At 44.5% G+C, this 21245-nt stretch overlaps 1 protein-coding gene across 1 annotated transcript in view; it reads right to left on the minus strand.

Moving 5' to 3' along the window:
* TRA2A (transformer 2 alpha homolog) overlaps positions 1–20985 on the minus strand; it is a 51207-nt gene extending 30222 nt beyond the window's left edge. The window contains exon 1 of the mRNA XM_082258746.1: positions 20824–20985. Coding sequence (XP_082114872.1) covers positions 20824–20859 — 36 coding nt within the window. The 5' untranslated portion in view covers positions 20860–20985. The remainder of the gene's footprint in view (positions 1–20823) is intronic.
* Between the last annotated feature and the right edge of the window lie 260 nt (positions 20986–21245).

Here is a 21245-nt window from a genome sequence, read left to right on the forward strand (position 1 = left end):
TTATATAAACCTGGAAAATAAGTGGTTAGGTTACAAAAATATTAACCCTCCAAAAATCTGCTTTTAACCCACTCTTTCCGCTAACGGCACCCTATTTTGTACCAGATGACCAAATTTTTTGTTAACTAAAATCATGCAAATGCATTAATTTGATCATACAGACACTGGAACATAAACCATACATTTACTTAACCTAGGACCCATTCATTCTTCCAGAGTCTTTTAATTCTACGTCACTCTTGCTTTAAACTTTTCTTCATTCTTCATTTTTTTTCTCATTTCTCAACTTCGTGTATTCTTCCCCAATTCAACCAATTCATTAAAGCCTTAACATGTTCAGCTTCTATCTGAACAATCTTCTGTTCAAATTTTCCCCCAAATGAATTTTTCTGATCTTTACAACTTTTCATTAGCCTTCTTTTATCTTGCCTTCTCTTCAACATTCTTGGAATAAACTCTTCCATCTCTTCACGAATATTAACCTTAATGGAAAAAGAACATTTAGTATATATTTAAGCATATAGCGACTAAATACTCTTCTGTGGCACTGAAATTTAGAAAAGCCAGCAGGTAGAGTATAGACAAGTCTGGTAATTTTTGCCAGGGCGAATTAACCAACCATGTCTCTGTAAAAGTCACAACTCCCTCAAAACACATTGCCTACTTAAGTTACACTACCCTAACCTTTTTACACAGTCCCTGAAACCAAAGTACAATTTTTCAAAACCCCCTAGAGTCAAGTCCTTTAAAGCTAGCCTCCTCAGAATCTTAAGTTTGCATTAGGCTTTAAAATAAGAGGTAGAGGCTATTTGTCCTCTTAAGTGCACATGCTGCTATGTACCATTTACTAAAATCAGTCTCAACTCAAAAGCTGGCAGAGCTTCATACATATTCAGCTAGATTTAGTAGCCCAGGAAAAACTCGGGATGCTCAAATACATAAATCTCACAAAAGGTTGACCATCATCCTGAAGGGCCAGGCATGGATTTCAGCAAACTTTGAGATCTGCATATTGGAGCAACCTGAATTTCCAAGCTAGTGACATTTTCCAATGGTACATGCAAGAGTGTCTTGCCTTTAAAAAAGGTCAGCTTAAATTGTACTTTGTGCAATTGTGCTTCAGGAAACAAAAGATTTTTGACTTACCGTAAAATCAACTTCCCTGATGTTCATTGACAGACACAGCTCCAGATCTTCTTGACTACGTGGGTTATACTGCCCCCTACAGTAGTGAGACAAGGCAGAAAAGAACTGGACTATGCCTATGGGGCAGTCCCAGGGGGTATACACCAACTCTCTGCTATAGGTACTTAGTTTTGTTACAAGCAGTGTCGGAAGAGAAAAAAAAAAAAACTCCATAGAGGGGTGGATGCTGGGTCTGTCAATGAACATCAGAGAAATGGATTTTGCAATAAGTCAAAAATACCATTTTCCCTTTTGTTCATTGACTGACAGCTCCTGATCTTCTTAACCATTGGGATGTCCCAAAGCAGTGTTAACAAATGGAGGTGGGAACAGCAAGAAATCAATACTTCCCAAGGCTAAACAGCAAACCAGGTAACATGGAGCGCAACCATAAAACTGGAGCTCACCTGGAAAAAAAAAAAAAAAAAAACAGACAACCTTTGGAAGGAATGAAGGACATGGACGAAGAATCCCCTTATCCCTGTGACCCAACAGGTAAGGCGAACGACACGACACCGCTGCCAGCTCTGACACCCTGCGCAGAAGTAATATCCACCAAAAAGGCCACCTTCTGGGACAATGTAAGCAGAGGAACCTCCCGAATGTTTTCAAAGTGAGGCTTCTGGAGAACTGACCAAATTGAGATCCCACGGTGGCAATGGGGACCGCACTGGAGGAACCAAGTGCCTCACTCTGCAAGGAGTGTGTGGCCAACGGATATTGAAAGAAAACAAAACCGGAAACCTGGCCCTTGATGGTACTCCAGGCCAATCGCTGCTCAACCCCTCGGAGGAAAGCCAAGATCCAAGTCACTGAAAATGAGAGAGGGTGAACCCTGAGGGATTTACGCCACGCAATGTACATCTTCCAAGTATGATGGTAAATCTTCCTAGTAGATTTTCTAACAGCGTAGGAACCAGTCAGACAATCCTCTATCCTTCAGCACCTGGCTTTCAACAGCCAAGCCGTCTGAGCCAGCGGCTGTAAAGCAGGATGGAAGATTGGCCATTGCAACAGATCTTCCCTGGGAGGAAGTCTCCAAGGAACATCAGCGACCAGCCATACCAAGACTGGCGAGGCCAGTCCGGAGCCACTAGGGTGACCAGAATGCCTTCTGCCTGGATCCTGCATAGAAGTCTCATCAGAAGCTTGAAGAGGAGGAAAATCATAAATCAGACGATACCGACCAAGAAACCACTAATGCGTCTGTGGCATCGGCTAGAGGATCCCAACACCGTGCAACAGACCTCTGCACTTTACTGTTGAGGCGAGAGGTCAACAGATCCAGTGTTGACTGTCCAGTACAGGGGAAGAAACTATTTGCCCTGACAAAGTGCCAGAGAATGAAGCCACCAAACCAGGGACCAGCTCAGCTCAACAGGATCAGACCATCTAGACTCTAGAGTAGGGCTGCAACTAACGATTATTTTCATAATCGATTAGTTGGCCGATTATTGCTTCGATTAATCGACTAATCGGATAAAAACCTAAAAAAAAAAAAAAGTGTATAATTTAGTTAATATTCTTGAATATCTACATGTAGTGGTAAATATAACTATCCAGCTATATAGTTGGATATTTAATCCACTCTGAAACAGATATATGTATTATTAGAGGTTTAAATGTGGTACATATCAGACTCCGAGATCAATATTTTTAAAAGACCTAAAACACTGTTTTGCAAATTTTCAGACCGGATTTGTATATAATCATGATAGACTCCCTTATTAATAGGCAGGTAGTTTGATACAAGCTCCCTGTGCCTGCTGTCACTTATGCTGGTAATACACAAACTAAATTTTTTTTAGAAAATTTTTAAAAACATTCATCCAATTGTCTAACCATTAGTGTATATTGGTGTCCGGTGTCAACCACAGTGACAGGAAAATTTGAAGGAGCAGAATAGAAAACTTCTCGATCAAACAAATCTTCAAATAGTGTATGTGGTTTTTGCTCAGAAGTTTTATTCATTTTAAAATTTATTGTTAAAAGCAAGTGGAATTTTCAAACAACACTCGTCCATTCAACAAATATACAAATCATTTTTGAACAAATATAGATGCAAATATTTTTGTCCAAAAATCAAATACATGTATGGGCAGTATAAGACATTTAGTAGCAGCATGCTTTTTTTGGTTTCATGTGTATGTATATAAAAAAAAATATGCCCAGAAGTCGGATATGCCGGATATTTTAACTGGGAGTCAGACATGAAGGTATATGAAGGGTGGAGGGGGGAAAACAACATTTATATATTAAAGTAGTACTAAAAGCTGAGACTTTTTTTTTCATGGATATAATAATTTTAAATACAGTATAATGCACAATACTAATAAACTTTTACTTTAAATGTAATTGTAATGCCTTATATCACCTCCAGTCTATCAACCTCCACCTTCTCTGGGTTCAGATGCTGATCTTCCCAGCACAGAGCCCTTACAGTGATTGTAAACGTTGGATTCTTTTCTTTTTAACAACAATCTTGTAATACTTATCCTCTCTGTGTAATGATTTTTCACAGAGCAGCACTGATTCTCCTCTTCTCCGCGCCCCCCCCCCCCATGGCACTTCCAGCCCCTTCTGCCTTCAAAGTGCCCCTATAGGAAGCAGCAAAGTATAGTACTGTATAGAGTGTCCCTAAAGGAAGCAGCAAAGTATAGTACTGTACAGAGTGTCCCTATAGAAAGGTTAAAAAACCTCTGCCTTTTAGAATCACTTGGTTCCTTCTCTTGCCCAGGACTACATTTCCCATGAGGCATTGCTCCTCACACATTCACAAGTTCTCTGTCATCTACTGACATGTATGGATGGTTTACTGAGCTGTATGTGTGTTGCACTGTATTTTCTGATATGTAAACAAATAATGCATTCTGTATGAAGGACAACTAATCGGCTGACGATTAATTGATTACGAAAATAGTTTACAACTATTTTCATAATCGATTAGTTGACGATTATAATCAATCGATTAGTTGTTTCAGCCCTACTCTAGAGAGATTGTTCCATTTCACCAAAATCTTTTTGCAGAGATCTTATGTGAAACTGTGCAAACGGAACTGCCTTGAAGGTAGACCCCATCAGGCCCAGTACCCGCATGCAAGACAGAAGAGAGACTGTCTGCTAGACAGTAGAAGCTGAATTGCCTCCTGCAATTTCTGAAGTTTTTCCAGAGGAAGAAATTCTGGCTGAGGCAGAGTCCAGAATCAGACCCAGATAGTCCAGGTTTCAGAATCTAACTGAACACCCTAAAGAGTTCGCAGAGTAATCTCCAAGCTGTCCAACAGAGCAGTCAAAGACTCTGCTCGCAAAAGAAGATCACCGAGATACCCCAGTACCGCAGCAATGCTAGCACTGGGGCCAATACTTTTGTGAAGACCCGGGGAGTGGAGGAGAGACCAAAGGTTAATGCCACAAACTGATAATGTATCTTGCCCACGACAAAGCGGAGGAAGCGCTGGTGGCCAACACATATTGGGGATGTGTAGGTAGGCATCCTTGATGTCGATGGCGGCGAGGAAATCCGCTAGATGTAGGGACGCCACCACCGTACAAATATTCCATTCGGATTCGTAACTTCTGTAACCGCACAAAGCAGTTTAGCGCCTTGAGGTCCAGAATGGGACGCACCTTGACTTCCTTCCTGGGAACTATAAACAGGTTTGAGTAAAAACCTTGAAAACGTTCCAATGTCGGAACCTGGAACAGTCACACCTTGAAGTAACAAGTCTTGCACTGCCCCAAAGAGATCCTCTAAGCAATCTGGGGACAAGTGCAGGTTGGAGGGAAAAACCTGTCCGGAGGATATGATCAAAACTTGATCTTGTAGGAGCAAATGACTATCAAGAAGGTCCACAGATCCAGAAACCAGTGAAGACTTGGCGCCCCCCCCACCCCAGACACTGCAGATGAAACCCTGTCCGCAGGTCTGGCAGAACCCCCCCAGCAGAAGCTCTGAAGGGCTTAGAGCCCTTGTCTTGAGACCCTGAGTGAGCTGAAAAGAAAGGCCCCCCATCTGCGACGGGCTCCTTACCCTTGGAAGCCCGAGGAAGAGAACTCTTTACCCCTGTAAGGCCTTCGATAATGTCAAATAAGGAAGCTCCAAACAGGCGATCCCCCACAAAACGGAAAATCGGATAAGGCCTTCTTAGAAGCCTGACCTGAAGACCAGCATTTCAGCCAGATAATATGCAGCAAGACAATCGCTGAGACAGAACGTATAGAAATCAAGGGAGCAGCATCACAGACAAACTGATCCACCAGCTCCGCAAAGGCGGGGTGGAGCTGTTCCCCCTCCAGGTCCTGGCATAGACATTTTTTCCCCACTCGTTAATAGCTTGAGACACCAGGGCAATAGTAAATACCAGCCTAAGTGCCAAACAAGCCACAGTGAACATATGGCCTCCTATCAGCCGGATCTGAGAAGACTCGGGACTCTCCAACCGGGATTACGGTGGCTTTAATCAACCTGAAAACCGGGGAGTCCACTACAGGAGGAACCGTACATTTTTTAAGGAAGGAATACTCATAAGGGGACCGCATTACAGTGGCGCGTTTTGGACAACCCCACTGGTTTGTGACAATATTGTCAAAGAAGGCGGGGAAGGGGAACACCTTTGCCTCTTTGGAGGACCTGTGGGTGCCAAAGGTGACCCATGACTCCAATGCTGCATTAGTCGCATCCTGCATCTTTAAGGTTTCCCACACTGATACAATCCACGCACCCACTAGCGCCATTTCATGCACAGCTAGAGGAGCAGAGGAATCCTCCTCACTATCTGAGCACGTAGGGTGCATGGACGCAAACACCGAAGGTAAACTCATCTGCGGTGGCCGAATCAGATTCTGGATCTGATGAGAGAGGAAGCCAGTAAAAAAATCGGGACACACTTTTTGCTAGCCCGTTTGCCCAGGACCAAATCTACCTTGGACACAAAGGACTCCAGGACCGCCGTCAGTGCAGTCAGTTGTTGGGACCCAGAATGCCTGACAGCCTCAGAGATTAGGTGGAGAATAATGCTGTGTAGACACCCCACCACGCCGGCAGCATCACAAGGCCCATCAGAGCACTACCGCTGCAACAGCGGAGAGGGAGAGAGAACCCCGCAAAGACTCCCCCCCACCGGTCAGGTACACCGAATCAACTGCACACCATGCGGCGATCAGGAAGGGGGGGGGGGTTGGAAAGGCCTGCAGAAGACCACCGAAAAAGAGAGGAGGGAACCCAGGGGTCCGACCATCCCACAGAGGGGCCCATATCCACCCCACAACCCTCCAGGGGTAGAGGGGGGGACAGCTACTTACCACATCAGGAACAGGGTGGGCGCCACTCTGGACAGACCACCGCGCCATCATAATGTGGGTGCTGTTGACAAAGGAAACACTGAGACTCAGGCCAAAGCCAGTTCGTATGCGCCCTCACATGCTGTTTAACTAGCAGGCCAGCCCCCGTCCAGTGGGGCAATGTCGCGGCCAACCTAGCACAGAGCTCCGGCCTGCACGAGCTCGCTGGCCACACTGGGGGGACCCTCTGGATCTAGATCATCAAGTCCATCACCCCCTGTTCGGCACTTGATTGTAGATCGCACAGGAACAAAATGAAAATGAAAAAAGTTGCCAGGACCAGAGATCCCAGCAAGGAACTAGGTCCTTACTCCTGACTATGCTCCTGACTAGAGTACCTAAAGCAGAGAGTGGGAGTATACCCCCTGGGATTTCCCCATAGGTGTAGTCAAGTTCTTTTTCGCCTAGTGTCCTACTTTTGTAGGAGGTAGTATAACCCACGAAATGAAAGATGATCAGGAGCTGTGGCCATCAATGAACGAAAGAGAAAGGTTTATTACGTTTTTAACAACCCAACTAGATTTGGACACAGACTTGTTAAGTAAAGGTGGGCTCGTAGTTTTAGTAAAAAACCCAACAGCCTAACAGACTCCTCCATCCACACAAGTGAGGTGGATCAAGCAATTCCCCATCCTGACGTGATAACCGCTCCCAGTGCTGTCAAAATGCAATGATCAGCAGCTGCAGCCAATCAGCAAACTATTTCAGTGTGCATTTAAGAGAAGTTGATCTAATGATTTCCTATTTCCACTGATCAGCAGTTGACAAGGAGAAGGTTGAGCACATGGTAAAGAGACTACATCATAGGCTCTTTACCGTGATCGGTGATGCGTGGTGTCCAAGGGACACCGCGGACCACTTATCGATGTGCGCTCCTGAGGGCGCATACAAGTAGCAGTTCTTAACCACTTAAGCCCCGGAAGATTTTACCCCCATTCCGACCAGGGGGTATTTTGCGATTCGGCACTGCGTGACTTTAACGGACAATTGCGCGGTCATGCGACGCTGTACCTAAACGAATTTGGCGTCCTTTTTTTCCCCACAAACAGAGCTTTCTTTTGGTGGTATTTGATCACCTGTGCGATTTTTTGATCACGCGCTATAAACAAAAAAAGCGTCAATTTTGCAAAAATAATATTTTTCACTTTTTATATGAAATTCCCCCCCCCCAAAAAAAGTGTAAAAATCAATTTTTTAACATTTTCGGCCAATTTGTTTTATGCTACCTATGTTTGGTAAAAAAAAAAAAAAAAAAAAAAAAAAAAAAAAAAAAAAATCGCAAAAAGCGTATTTTGATTGGTTTGCGCAAAAGTTATCACGTTTACTAACAAAGGGAAAGATTTTTGTCATTTTTGTTGTTTTTTTTTTTAAACGCGTAATGGCGGCGATCTGCGATTTTTTTTGCGGTACTGCGACATTGCGGGGGACAGATCGGACCCTTGACTGACATTTTTGACACTTTTGGGGTTACCAGTGACATTTCTACAGTAATCAGTGCTATATATATGCACTGTTACTGTAAAAATACAATGGTAGTGAAGGGGTTAACTTTATTTGGGAGGGAGGGGCTGTGTGTGTCCCTAGGGGCGTGCTTTCTACTGTGATTGGCTGTGGCTTCAGCTGTAAGGACACTGATCAACGGATCTACATAGTAGATCCATGTGATCTGTGTCTTTGCAGCGAGGAGAATGACAGGCAGCTTGTTTACACAAGCTGCCTGACATTCTCCCTCTCCCCCGCCGATCGCCGAGTGACCGGCGGACATCGGGTCCGCTGGTCACACGCGCGGGGGGGGGGGGGGGTCCGTGACCACGCGGGAGCGCGCCTCCGGGGCGCGCGCTCGCTCCCTAGACCCTCAAGCAAGCAACGTAGCCCTACGTTAGTTTGCCTGTGAGGGGCTGACCGCCGACGGCGGTCGGCAAGTGGTTAAGGACATCAGATGACATCCATTCAGCTGTCATTGTGCTATAGGCCAGATGGAAAGCTGTTAAATACCACAAAAAAAGCCATTTTGGGGGGAGGGAGAATGGTAAACATTTATGGGTTGCATGACGGCACAATCGTCATTCAAAGTGCAACAGTGCTTCATGCTGAAAATTGGCCTGGCCAGGAAGGGGGTAAAAGTGCCCAGTATTGAAGTGGTTAAAGTGATCCTAATGGCAGAAGGCTTTTTACCCTAATGCATTCTATGCATTGAAGGTAAAAAAACCTTCTGCAATGAGCTTGCTTTGACATGCCGCAAGGGGGAGGAGCCAAGCAGAGAAGGATCGGGGGTGCTCTGTGCAAAATCATTACACAGAGCAGGCAAGTATATAAAAAAGGTTTGTTTTTAAAGCTGTGCCTTTACAATCACTTGAACACTATGCAGAAGTTTTACCTTTGGGATGGTGGTGGGGGGGGGGGGATTTAAAGTAGAAGTACAGACAGAGCTGCTTTGGCTGTACTTCTGTGAATCACTTATAACAGTAAGCAGCTCTCTGCTCAGGGAGCTGTGAGAACTGAGCGATCAGCGGTGTTTTGAACACTCAGTTCTCCGCAATATGCTGGCCATACACTATGCGACAAATCGTTCGAACTCATCGTTCAAACTCAATTTCCAAAACGAACATAAATGAGTGTTTTTTTTCACATATACCTAGTGCAAACCGTTTGGGAGAGAAACACATTAACCTTTCAATTTATCGCTCAACAGGCAATTTCCAAACTTGTCCTTCGTTTTTTTTTCTGCTCAAAAACGGCACAACCGTTTACCGATTCGTGCCCATTAACTGGCCGAAGAGCAAAAACTGTCCAAATGACCGAATTTCAGCCGCTTTTTCATATAGTGTATGGCCAGCATTAGAGTCGGCAGGGGGCAGATGCTGCATTCAGCTATGCAAGATTAAAAATAAATAAAATGGAAAGATTCCCATACGTCTATTAAATTTACTGCTAAAGGAAGCCGACTGATTTTTTTTTTTTTTTCCACAGTTGTCAGATTAAGGTTCAGTTTCCACTATTGCAGCTACAAAGTCATGCTACTTCTAGCGCGACTTTGTAGTGTAAATTGTTTGCGGCTTTCAGTGCGACTTGTCCCTCATAGAAAAAAGTCGCACTGAAGTCAGCCCAAAAGTAGTGCAAACTATTTAAGTTGCGGCGACTGAAGTCGCAGCACTTAGAACGGGCCAAATTGAAATGAATGGCTTTTGACTTGCTGTGCGACTTGACACGTGTCAAGTCGCACAACAAGTCAATAGTGGAAACGGAGCCCAAGTTCACTGGAAAAAAGATTGTCTGTTGAGTCTTCAGGAGAGACAGCAACGAGAAACCTCTGGAACAGGACATAAAATTTAAATAAATGTTTTAACACCATCCCTACTCTATGCCAAAAATAAAAATAATTTACCAAGATTGGAGAATTAAAAAAAAAAAAAAATATTCTGAAACAGCCGTGTAGAACAACCAGCTTCTATCTAATTTTCAAAATTTAACTTGAAAGTACGGGGTTTGCAAAAACAAAAAACAAACCCACCCAGGTGGATGTAGCATTAATCCTAATCTACACCTGTTCCTCCTTACCTCTGCATTGAAAATTGAGAGAAACACTGTTGATCGTTAAGTCCTCCACTCCGCTCTGAGCAGAGAGCTGTGACTGTCACTCGCTCTCTGCCCCTACAGTGCTCACTGGAGTGCTGGGCAGAGAGCAACTGGCACAGTTCCCCAGCAGCTAAGCTGAGAGTTTGAGCCAGCTTCTGGTCCATGCATTTGGGTGAATTCAGACTGAAGTTGTCAGGACAGCTGAGTGACATCAGCCAACTGCATGCTTGAGCCCTCTTTTGGCTGAAAATGGATCACAGGAGTGTAGACAGAACTACACTCCTGAATCCCTTAGGTGAAAGATTGCCAAAAAAGATTTGGCCATACTTCTTTGAGCAGAGAATTTAAGCCAACTGGTCAAATTTTTATAATGTTCTTCCAATGTCTCCACAGTATAACTATATAGGGAACAGCCAGGTCCAAAGCATGCAGTCTCCCTTTAGAGCACATGAAATCAAAAGTGGGCAAGAGCATGCATTCACTTATGGGGATTATGCTATGGGTTTTATCTGTGAGTATCAGTCACTATCAATTCATTTACCCATAACAAGATACACAATGTCCAAAAATGTGGATAACCTTCCAGATGGTTGAATTGGTGTTTGCTGTGAACAATGGGTCATACAATGACAACTTTAGACAATTTTAAGCTTCCATTAATAAGGAAAGTCCTTTTCTCATCTATTATATGCCCTGTGCACAAAAGTCGAATCCTAAGATGGTTTGACAAAATGTGGTGTAAAGGAATTGGAAGAGTTGCTTGCAAAAAGCCCCAATAACCCTTCTGGATAAGCTTGGGATGAATTCTGAACACCGATTGCCAATACTCAACTTTACCAACAATCTCTTGGCTGAATGAGCCATCACCCCAAAAGAGTAGAGGCTGTTCCAAGTCACAGAGGGGGCAACCAACTGCAAAATACCTCTGATTTGGGAATAGAACATCCTACATATTCATATAGGTGTAATTTCAGGTGCCCATATTGTGGAGCGAATAAGATACTCCTTTATCATTTAAACAAAGTTCTTTGGGGCTAAAAAAGACTGCCATTCTAAAAGGCCTCTTTCCTAAGCTTATCTATTCTTGTTCATTTGAATTCCAGTATGGATAAATGTTTTAAGACAACGTTCTGAGAAGCTGGGCTCACTCTGTAGTAACATCTTTAAAGTGGGACAGCTGGTACTAACTGAGCCTAAACTTTGCTTAACCACTTGCCTACTGTGCACTTAAACACCCTTCCCATCCAGGCCAATTTTCAGCTTTCAGCGCTGTCACACTTTGAATAACAATTGCGCGGTCGTGCTACACTGTACCCATTTGAAATTTTTATCATTTTTTTCACACAAATAGAGCTTTCTTTTGGTGGTATTTAATCATCTCTGGGTTTTTTATTTTTTACAAAAAAAAGAATAAAGACAGAAAATTTTGAAAAAAAAAAAAAGTTTTTCTTATTTTCTGTGAGTAAATTTTGAAAATAAATTTTTCTCCTTCACTGAAGGGCGCTGATGAGGCGGCACTGATGGGCACTGATAGGCTGCACTGATGGGCACTGATGAGGTGGCACTTATGGGCACTGATGAGGTGGCACTTATGGGCACTGATGAGGTGGCACTTATGGGCACTGATGAGGAGGTACTAATATGCCGCAATGATGAGCACTGATAGGCGGCATTGATAGGTGGCACTGATAGGCGGCACTGATAGGCGGCACTGATATGCGGCACTGATAGGCGGCACTGATAGGCGGCACTGATAGGCGGCACTGATAGGCGGCACTGCTGGGCACTGAGAGGTGGCACTGCTGGGCACTGAGGTGGCACTGCTGGGCACTGAGGTGGCACTGCTGGGCACTGAGGTGGCACTGCTGGGCACTGAGAGGCGACACTGGCGGGCGGCACTGATGGGCACTGGCGGATGGCACTGATGGACACTGACGGGTGGCACTGATGAGCAGAACTGATGAGCACTGATGGGCAGCACCATCAGTGCCCACACTCAGTGCCCATAGTGCTGCCAGTCAGTGCTTATCAGTGCCTAGATGAGCAGGCACTGATGGGCACTGACTGGCAGCACTATGGGCACTGATTGTGGGCATTGATGGGGGACACTGATGGAGGGCACTGTGGGCACTGATGGGGGGGCACTGTGTATGTTTTTTACCTTTTAGTAATCAGGGCACTGGTAATCAGTGCCCTGATTACATGTCTCTTTGTCCCTGGCGCTGTGCAGCTCTCCCTCCTTCCTCACACTGCAGGCTCCGTGTGAGGAAGGAGCGCCGGCGATGAGAGATGATCTCATATGTTTACATATGAGATCATCTCTCATTGGATGATCCGATCACGTGGTGAATGGCCGCTGTGATTGGCCATTCACCACGATCTGTGATCGGCTGTGTCCAAGGGACACGGCCGACACAGATTCTCCCCGCTGCGCGCTCGCGGGAGCGCGCGGGGGGCGTGTCACTGGGAGGCCGTTTAAAAACGGCCTCCCGAAAATTCGAGTCCGCGCTGCAGCCGTATATAGGCTGTAGCGCGGATGGGAACTGGTTAACAGTTGACACCCATATACAAGGAGGTTGGCAGTCCAGAAGAACTGCAGCAGTACAAATGTCTGAAGGAGAAGCAAATGATACTTGGCAAGTAGTCAAACCGTGAATATTTCTGTTCTAAATTACATAAATGTAGAATTAAACCAAAACGCAAGAATTCTGCTGTATCCATAGTGGAGTTCTAGAAATGCACAAATTTAAGCTCTACAAAAAAAAAAAAAAAAAAATCTTAAATTAGGGGAGTATGGAGATTATATTGTTTACTCCCCACTATTTTCAATGCAAAATTCAAGCAAGTCACAAGACTTTTTTTAAATCATAAACTATACTTTTACTACACAATAGGCACCTGGTTTACCTGAACAAAGGATTAAGTATGCCAGGGGCATACTGTTGCTGTCATACAAAAGCTCTGTTGCTGTCATACAAAAGACATACTACATGGGGACATATTAACATGAAAGCTTCAAGATCATAATACAGCTGCTTTACAAATCAATGCTTTTACAATACTCCCAACTTAAAAAGGACTTGTGCCATAGTGGATTTTGCTCAGTTTCATTTAAAACCTTAAGTATAGCTACACTTCTGTCAGATGAGTACACTTTTGCTCTAGTCACGTGCGCCTGCTCCTCTCCAGACCGACCCTCAAATGAGTGCTGCAGAGTGGAGACTGACAGAAGTGAACCAAGAGCTGGGCTAACCGGAGTCATGTGACCGCTTAGTTCTCGATCTTAGAGAAAAAACATTGGGACAAGGTCGAGTAGGATTTTTTATTTTGAAAACCCAATCTTTCCCGTGGAAAGCACAAAAGAGGGCAAAAGAAACAAACCAGCCAGGCTACAGAATTTAATCCTACACCGTTTTTAGTAAACACCATAAATAAACAACAGTTCTCAGGGGCCATGGGGATCCAATGCATTATCACAAATTCTATAGTCTGCCAACATAAAACTTAAATACATTTGGGAGCAACCGTGGGAAAGATTCATTTTGGCATTAAAATCTACTCTAATGCAGTTCTCTTTGTACTCGCAGTTAGTTCACTTAACTCCACCACTATTGATCTTTAAAAAATGTAAATAAAACACCTGCAAGAAATGAAGTGAATGGCAAATGTACTGGGGGTGCATGGAAGCCAACTGTTGGCTTGTCAGACTTGCATACATCCCCGTCTGCTTTAGCAGCCAGAGAGAGTGTGAGTGAGTATATAATTCCCTGGGCTGCCTGCATGACAAGTCTGCCAGTGAAAGGAGTAATGCAGAGATCATTTTCTTTGGGAAACCCGAATATTACACAGGTTACAAGTGCCAATAGTGCAGACCTCTGGCAGCACACTTAAGGCAACCACAGGGTAACTAATGTAACCCCCACATGGCTTCGAACATTGCTGCTTTTGCTGTTCTTGACCCACTGCAGGTATTGCACACTTCCAGGTGTAGTTCTCCTCCCACCACACACTCCATTTCCTGTCACTGAATTCGATGTTGCTACAGATGTAAAAGACAACGGGGGGGGGGGTGCAGCAGTTACTCCACACACCCTACTGATCTGCAGAGGGCAAAGCAGCCAAGTGATGATTAACCGTTTCTGGACCGCCCGCCATCAATTTACTCCTCCTGCACGAAACAATGTAGGTCTATGTCGGTTGCACGCCTGCAGCTAGGAGGGCGAGCGTATGCCACCGGCGGCACGCTTCCGCCCCCCCACTCGGCAGTGGGGACTCCAATGCACGGGGCAGGTGGCTCCGATTGCCTCCTCACACCTGCAATCTTTCCCCCACTGAGAGAGAACCGTCAGCTGTTGTAAACACAGCTGACCGTTCTCTCAGAAATGATCACAGAGCGCCTGTGATCCTTCTATATAGGAACACAGGTCTCTGATCATTTCAACCCCCATACAGTTAGAAACACATTTAACCCCTTGATCACCCACAGTGTTAACCCTTTCCCTGCCAGTGTCATTACATTAACAGTGCAAAAAAAAGAAATCACAGAGGTGATCAAATACCACCAAAAGAAAGCTCTATTTGTGGGAAAAAAGGGAAATCAATTTTATTGGGGTACAGCATCGCACAGCCGCGCAATTATCCGTTAAAGTAACAGTCCTGAATTGCAAAATATGACCTGGTCATTAAGGGGGAAAATCTTCTGGTCTAGGAGTGGTTAAAGATGCTATTGCAGGAAAGGTAAGCACAGTATGGACCTTTTACAGGCTGGGGATAGTTTATAAGTGACTACAGACAAGATCACTAATCTGTCCAAAGACTTCAGGACTTGGAAGTTGAGGTCACATAACAGTTAGCCATCCGGAGTGAGGTAACAATGGAACATATAAAAGCCCAGTAGTTGGAAGGAATGCAAATACCTACATGGCTCAATGTTCAAAACCATTATGGTTATGTAGGAGCTGTAATCTTTCTCTGTACAAATTCAGGCACATGATATTGCAGTCATGTAAGAGGGGAATGCTTTATTTCCGACTCCTTACCTTTCAAGTGCAGTCTTCAAATTAACCATAGAAGCTAAAATTACAGGGCAGCTATATTATATATATATATATATATATATATATATATATATATATATATATATATATACATACACATACATACATACATACATACATATACACACAACTTTCAAAATTACACTGGCTATGCACCAGTATTCTAGTAAGCTAAGAAGGTAGACTATTGGTAAATAGTACTCTGGGCAGTAGATTCAATCAGATTGTGTTATGGAATGTTAAAGAGGAGCATCACCCAAACCACTAAAATTAAAGTAGCATCCCAACTGCTGTGAAATGCCAAATTGAAAAATGTATATGCACTGCTCATATCCCAGCAGCCATTAGGCTGGCCATACCAAAAACAAAATAAATTAAAAAGGATCTGATTGCCCCATCTACACATTCGATGTGGATGAGAAATCACTTCCACGTCTAAAAAATTATCTAGAGCCAGCGGCACTGATCATTCAGGGAAAAAAAAAAAAAAAAAAAAAAAATCACAGGCTGGTTGTACACACATTGATTGATCACCTAGCCCATACATGTTCGAAACTCAGCCAGACCCTGCTGAACCAACTGAATTTTGATACATGTATGACCAGCTTAAAAAGAAGAACTATAGGCAAAATACGCCCCCCCCCCCCCATCCCCATTTCGGTTAGAGCAAGGGAGGGTTATGAACTTAAGATTTTTTTTTCACCACCTGTGTCCCATTGCAGAGATTTCCTTAACTTCCTGTCCCAAAGTCAAACAGGAAGTAAGAAGAAATCCTTGCAAAGGGGATTCCTTGGGGACCCCCAGGTCACCAGAACTAGGGCCCCCATTGGAAGAATTCCCCTCCATTACTTTTCAGGGGACAACCCAAAATGTGGGATTTTCTTTTACTTTCAATAATGGTTAACAAGACAGAGGAGGAATCTCCTTAAAAAAGGGGCACAGAAAACAAAGCCTGACAATTGTTCCAATCCCTCTGCTCTATCCAAAACTAGTTTTGACTTCAGGTATAGTCTAAAGGATAAGTGCCCCTTTTAGAAAAAAATAAATAAAAAAATGCACTTTTGCAGGTAAAAAAAAAAAAAAATGTATTTTTTCTTTTGGAGCTCCCCAGCGCCATGGTAGTTTATTGAGAACTACAAGCCGACAACCACAAAGGGTGCCAGGGCTTGTGGATGAGCCCCATGCACCCACACTGATTTTAAAAAGTGACAGTTAGTACGGGAAACTTATTTTGGTATTGCTGCCACAGGGAGAGAGGGCAGCGGCTGCAGCATTGGGAACAGATTACAAAGAAAATTCAAAATCAGATTTTATTTTTTTTTTTATCAAATTTTCTTTAATGCTTTTGGAATAAAAAATCTATCTAAAGATAATAATGTATCCTAAAATAGAAAATAGTTTAGTTTATTCAGCATGAAATTGAGCAAAATATACAACACACACACACTGCAATGCTTACATTTTTAGTAAACTCAATCAATGAATCCAAGCTCTGCAATCTGAGATGACATGCACTGCATTGATGCATTCACACAATTTAACACTTACCAGCAAGAAAGTTCTTACATTTAAAGAGCACCTGTCATTTTAGAGCCATAGTGGCAGCGCCTGTTAGCGGGAATCCACTCGCTTCCACCACGTCCCTCCCCTCGTTGCATCACTGCCACATCACCAGCCGCCCCATTAAAGTGAATAGGACTGTCGGTGAGTCAACAGCGGGTCAGAAGAGGAGTGGCTGAGGGACAGAGGTGACAGTTGCTCTTTAAAAATTCTGATTTAAATAGAGTTGATTTAAATTATGCCTTTAAAGCGGAGTTTCACCCTAAAATTATACTTACCTCCATCTTCTTGCTCCGGGTCACCTGAAAAAAATGGATAATCGCAATCTTTTTTTTTATTTTTTACTTACCTTGTTTAGAAGAAAATATACTTACCTTACTTCCCTCTTCCTTCCCTTGGTGGCCACGGCGATTCGTCACTTCCTGGCTTGCAATGATTCCTGGGAGCTGAACGTCATCGCTCCCAGGAATCAATGCGCCTGCACCGGCCCCGACGTCAGTTCCGGTACAGGCGCCGTCATACCCTTCTAAACAGCTTCTGGGCATGCCGCTGTGGCACCGAAAGTGACGGCAGGGCCGGTGCAGTGCATCGTGGGACCGAAGAAGACGGAAGAGGACACAGAAGAGGATCGTGCTGGCTTCAAGCTGCCCACTCCTGAGATGGCAGCGCTGGACAAAACATTTTCAAGGCAATTATTTCTTCTAAAAAGGTAAGTGCAACCCGGGACAGATCAGAGGCTAGCCATTGTGGAATGCACTAACCCTGACTGTCCCGGGGGTATTTCTATAAAAAAAAAAAAAAAAAAAAAAAAAAAAAAAAAAAAAAAAACTTTCCCAGGGTGGAACTCCGCTTTAAGTGATTTAAATCAAATCCTGTAGATGTTCCACCCTAAAGCTGGGTTCACACTATACAACATTTTTGTTAGATTTCCTTTAGATTTACCTTTACTATGTAGTGCAGGTGCCTGCCAAATTGCATACAAATGGAAAGTGTTTAAATTTGACATCATATTATATGGTTTTGGTAAATCTAAAGACAATTGTATAGTGTGTATGGCCCATAAAAATGGGTGGAACTTGCAACATGTTCCCAAAGGTAAGCAGACAATCTCTCCCCTTACATCCTTTGTCTCATCCCCATTCGTTATGAAGCACTGGAAGATCCCACCTGTGTGCATAACCTAGCAAGGAACCCGATTAGGTATTGCCATAATAAGACCCGGTTCACACTCATGCGAGTGCCGGGTTCGCATGTAATGTCGGAGCGCACTGCTCCGACATTACATGCGATCAGCTGTGCGGTGCGAGTTTAGCCATACAGTTTGTATGGCTAAATTCGCATCGCACCCGGTGCAAACACGCACAGGAGGCATTTTTGCAGCCGCATCAGGATCGGATCGCACAGCGGTTCACACTTGTGCGATCCCATCCTGTGCGAACTGCACGATCGCACTGCGATATGCGATCAAACTGGGGGTGTCGTTAAGATTACATTGACACCCCCAGCGTATCGCATATGGCAGTGTGAACTGCCGGGGGTGCGTGTGCGATGCGGGAAAAGGCTGCGAATTCGCAGCCTTCCCGCATCGCAATAGTGTGACCCGAGCCTAAAAGAACCTTCCCCCTCCTCAGATCTCAGTCTACTCCCAAGAACTCTCTGGAGGGCACTGATAATTTAGCCTTGCAAGCAGGCAGCTGGAAGGCCCTATCTAAATCACAAGCACCAGGCAAATACAATGAGGTAAAGTTCACAAAGAAAGCTTTTATTCTGCAAGAACGCGTAATGTGATTACAGATCAGTATGTGTCAATTTGTAGTTTCTTGGGAGGAAAGGTCTATCCTAGATTGCCAAGTTCTAAGAATCTAGCTAATAACACATGCCAAATATTTTCCAGGCCTAGAACTTTGCCACTTATGATATACACTATTATAGCCCATCACCTGTAGTCTGCTCATGCCCCAACAACCCCACCAATAAAGACTGCCAATTCTTCATGGAAGCCAATTAGAACCCAATATGACTTCAACAGAGAGAACATCAACCACTCTTTATTGTGCAAGATCACCCCCTCCCCCCATGGTCCCTGAAGAACCAGGACAAATCTTCAGGGGACAGTAAATGAGCATGCATAAACGTAGATAAACTGTTGAAGTGACGGTTAGGAGGATTCCTAATAATTGACTTCCCATTTGACAAGCAGCCCGGCCATGAGGAAAGTCAGTCACAGCTGTTGTGCCCATGGGTTTACATGGGCACAACAGCCAAAAGGGGGGGGGAATGGAAGGCCCTGAACCTTTTCCAAAAGGCACCTGCGCGGTGCTGTGGCACCATGTGGTTTCCTGAAACCCAAAAAAAAAAAAAAGGGAATATTCCCTCAAACCCCCCCCCCCCCCCCCAAATTGTAATCCTTGTGTAGGCAGGCTGGATGTACAAAAGCAAGTCTACCAAATAACTACCTCTTAGGCTCCATTCCCACATAGGCAACTTGAATTATGGGCAGAATTGCAAATTTCCAATCATTGCAAAATGCAGGATGCGATTGCAATGCCATTACTTAATGGCATCCCAATTGGGACAAAAGTTTGCCACGCACAAAGCTTGTCGCTCAGAAAGGAACAGGAGCTTCTGTTGGTCATTATTGCAATTTATCATGCTGCAAAAATTGTACCACGACTGGGGTGCTATGTAGTAATGGCATCGCAAAAGTGCCCCGCAATTCAAAGTGTGGATGGAGCACAAAAAGGGGGTACACTCTAAGAATCAGGCAAATGATCGTCCAATTTTCCTCATTTCACAGCAAATCAGAACGGATCGAAAATTCTCAAAGGCTTTTTGTTTTCTGATAATGCGCAGTCTCTTTTCTTGTATGAAAACTGTATACACTAGACGAAAAATCTGTTCTCATACAAGAAAAAAACCTGGGAGTTTATCCCTTTGGGAATTTGTACGAACAATTGGAATAGTCTGTGGAAAGTTGTGTACACAATATACGTAAACAGTAAAAAAGTTCTGTGAACGAAAATTCTAGACAGAGCCCCACTCTCTATGGGAGATCGGATGAAGACTAACTGCCTGTCCGTTTGCATCCGATCCTCCAGACGGATAGAAAATGGGGTTTCCATCTGTCTGGATTTCAGAGAGGATCAGATGGCAGCGGGCGTCAGCAGAGAGGTCACCACTGATCCATAGAGGTGCATGAAGAATCCGATCAGGTCCAACTGACAGGCAGACCCGATTGGAAAGCCCGTATGAAAGTGCCCTTAGTCTGCCAACTTCTGTACAGCCAGCGTGTTGGAAAATGGCTGAACGACCAGTGCCGCTGGCTATAGCAAGCAGCTGTGATCAGTGTATTGTGATGGCAGAGAAGGCACCAGTCTGGGTGATTCTCATCCACCTTGAATGGGAGAATCAAGCTTTTTTCCAACTTGCTGATTTGACCCAAAAAGTGAAAAAAAAAATCTGCCTTAGGCCAGTTGGAGAGAGACATAACTTACTGAGGTGTATGCACGGGATCTTGTTGACAGAAGAATCCGCAATAAAATGTCCAATTATGACATGTATGTGAATCTAACAGCCACTGTTAGAATGTACAGACATACATTACTCAGACTTTTCTCCCAATGTAGTATTTACTGAGGTGTACACATTCCCATAGACAGCCAGTAATCATCCTGCATGTTTTACTCCTCCTGTATGTATGAGGCCCTGGGCTCCTCCATTCATGAAGGATAAGCAGCCATGGGATTAGATTACACCTCAGTGGAGACAGAAAATGAAAGCTCCTCCTGGTGATCAGCTCTGAGACTTGTGATCCTCACTATAGGTCACCGCAAAGGGGGCATTCTTCTCACCCGCACTGATCACTCTTTGTCGCCCCCTCCCGGGCTGATTGTGCCCGCACACACACTATACATACCCCGGGGCCGCTCTCCGCCGTCTGTCTACAGAGGAGCCATCTTGTTTCAGACACAAAGCCGCTGCTTCTTCCCGAACATTCCCTTAGCTTCACACTCCACCCAGCCTCACCACACACACAGTGACACACACAGTCCCACACACGTTTAGCCCTGGGGGCGGGCAGCACTGCCGCGGGGATAACACTCACTCTGGTCTCCACCTTCTTCACTTCCGCGTCGCTCATGACTGCTGCTTCTGTAGGTGACGAGGAGTGTGCCGATGCTCGGTCTCTTCTCCTCCTCCACGACCTCTCGCTGTCCGTACCCGCCGCTAAGTGACCACCTTCCTCTTCTGTATGCCGCTTCACAAAATGGCGTCGGCTTCTCTTCTGGCGGTTCATAAGGAGGAGCGGAGGGGCTGGGCGGGGCTTTTCCGGAGACCGGGGGGCTGGGCGGGGTTTCTGAGCGGGCTCCTGTGTGCTGTGTGTGTAGATGAGGGGGGATGGAGCGGCCATTGCTGTATTATTCCTCTATAAATGCTTCTTCTGGGGTATAGGACTGAGGGCCCATTCACACTGCTCTGTCTGGGTGTGCTGAGGTTCTCCAGTCATTAATAAAAGCTGCAAATACT

Source organism: Pelophylax lessonae (assembly GCF_965119305.1).
Source record: "Pelophylax lessonae genome assembly, chromosome: 5".
NCBI classification, from domain to species: Eukaryota; Metazoa; Chordata; class Amphibia; order Anura; family Ranidae; genus Pelophylax; species Pelophylax lessonae.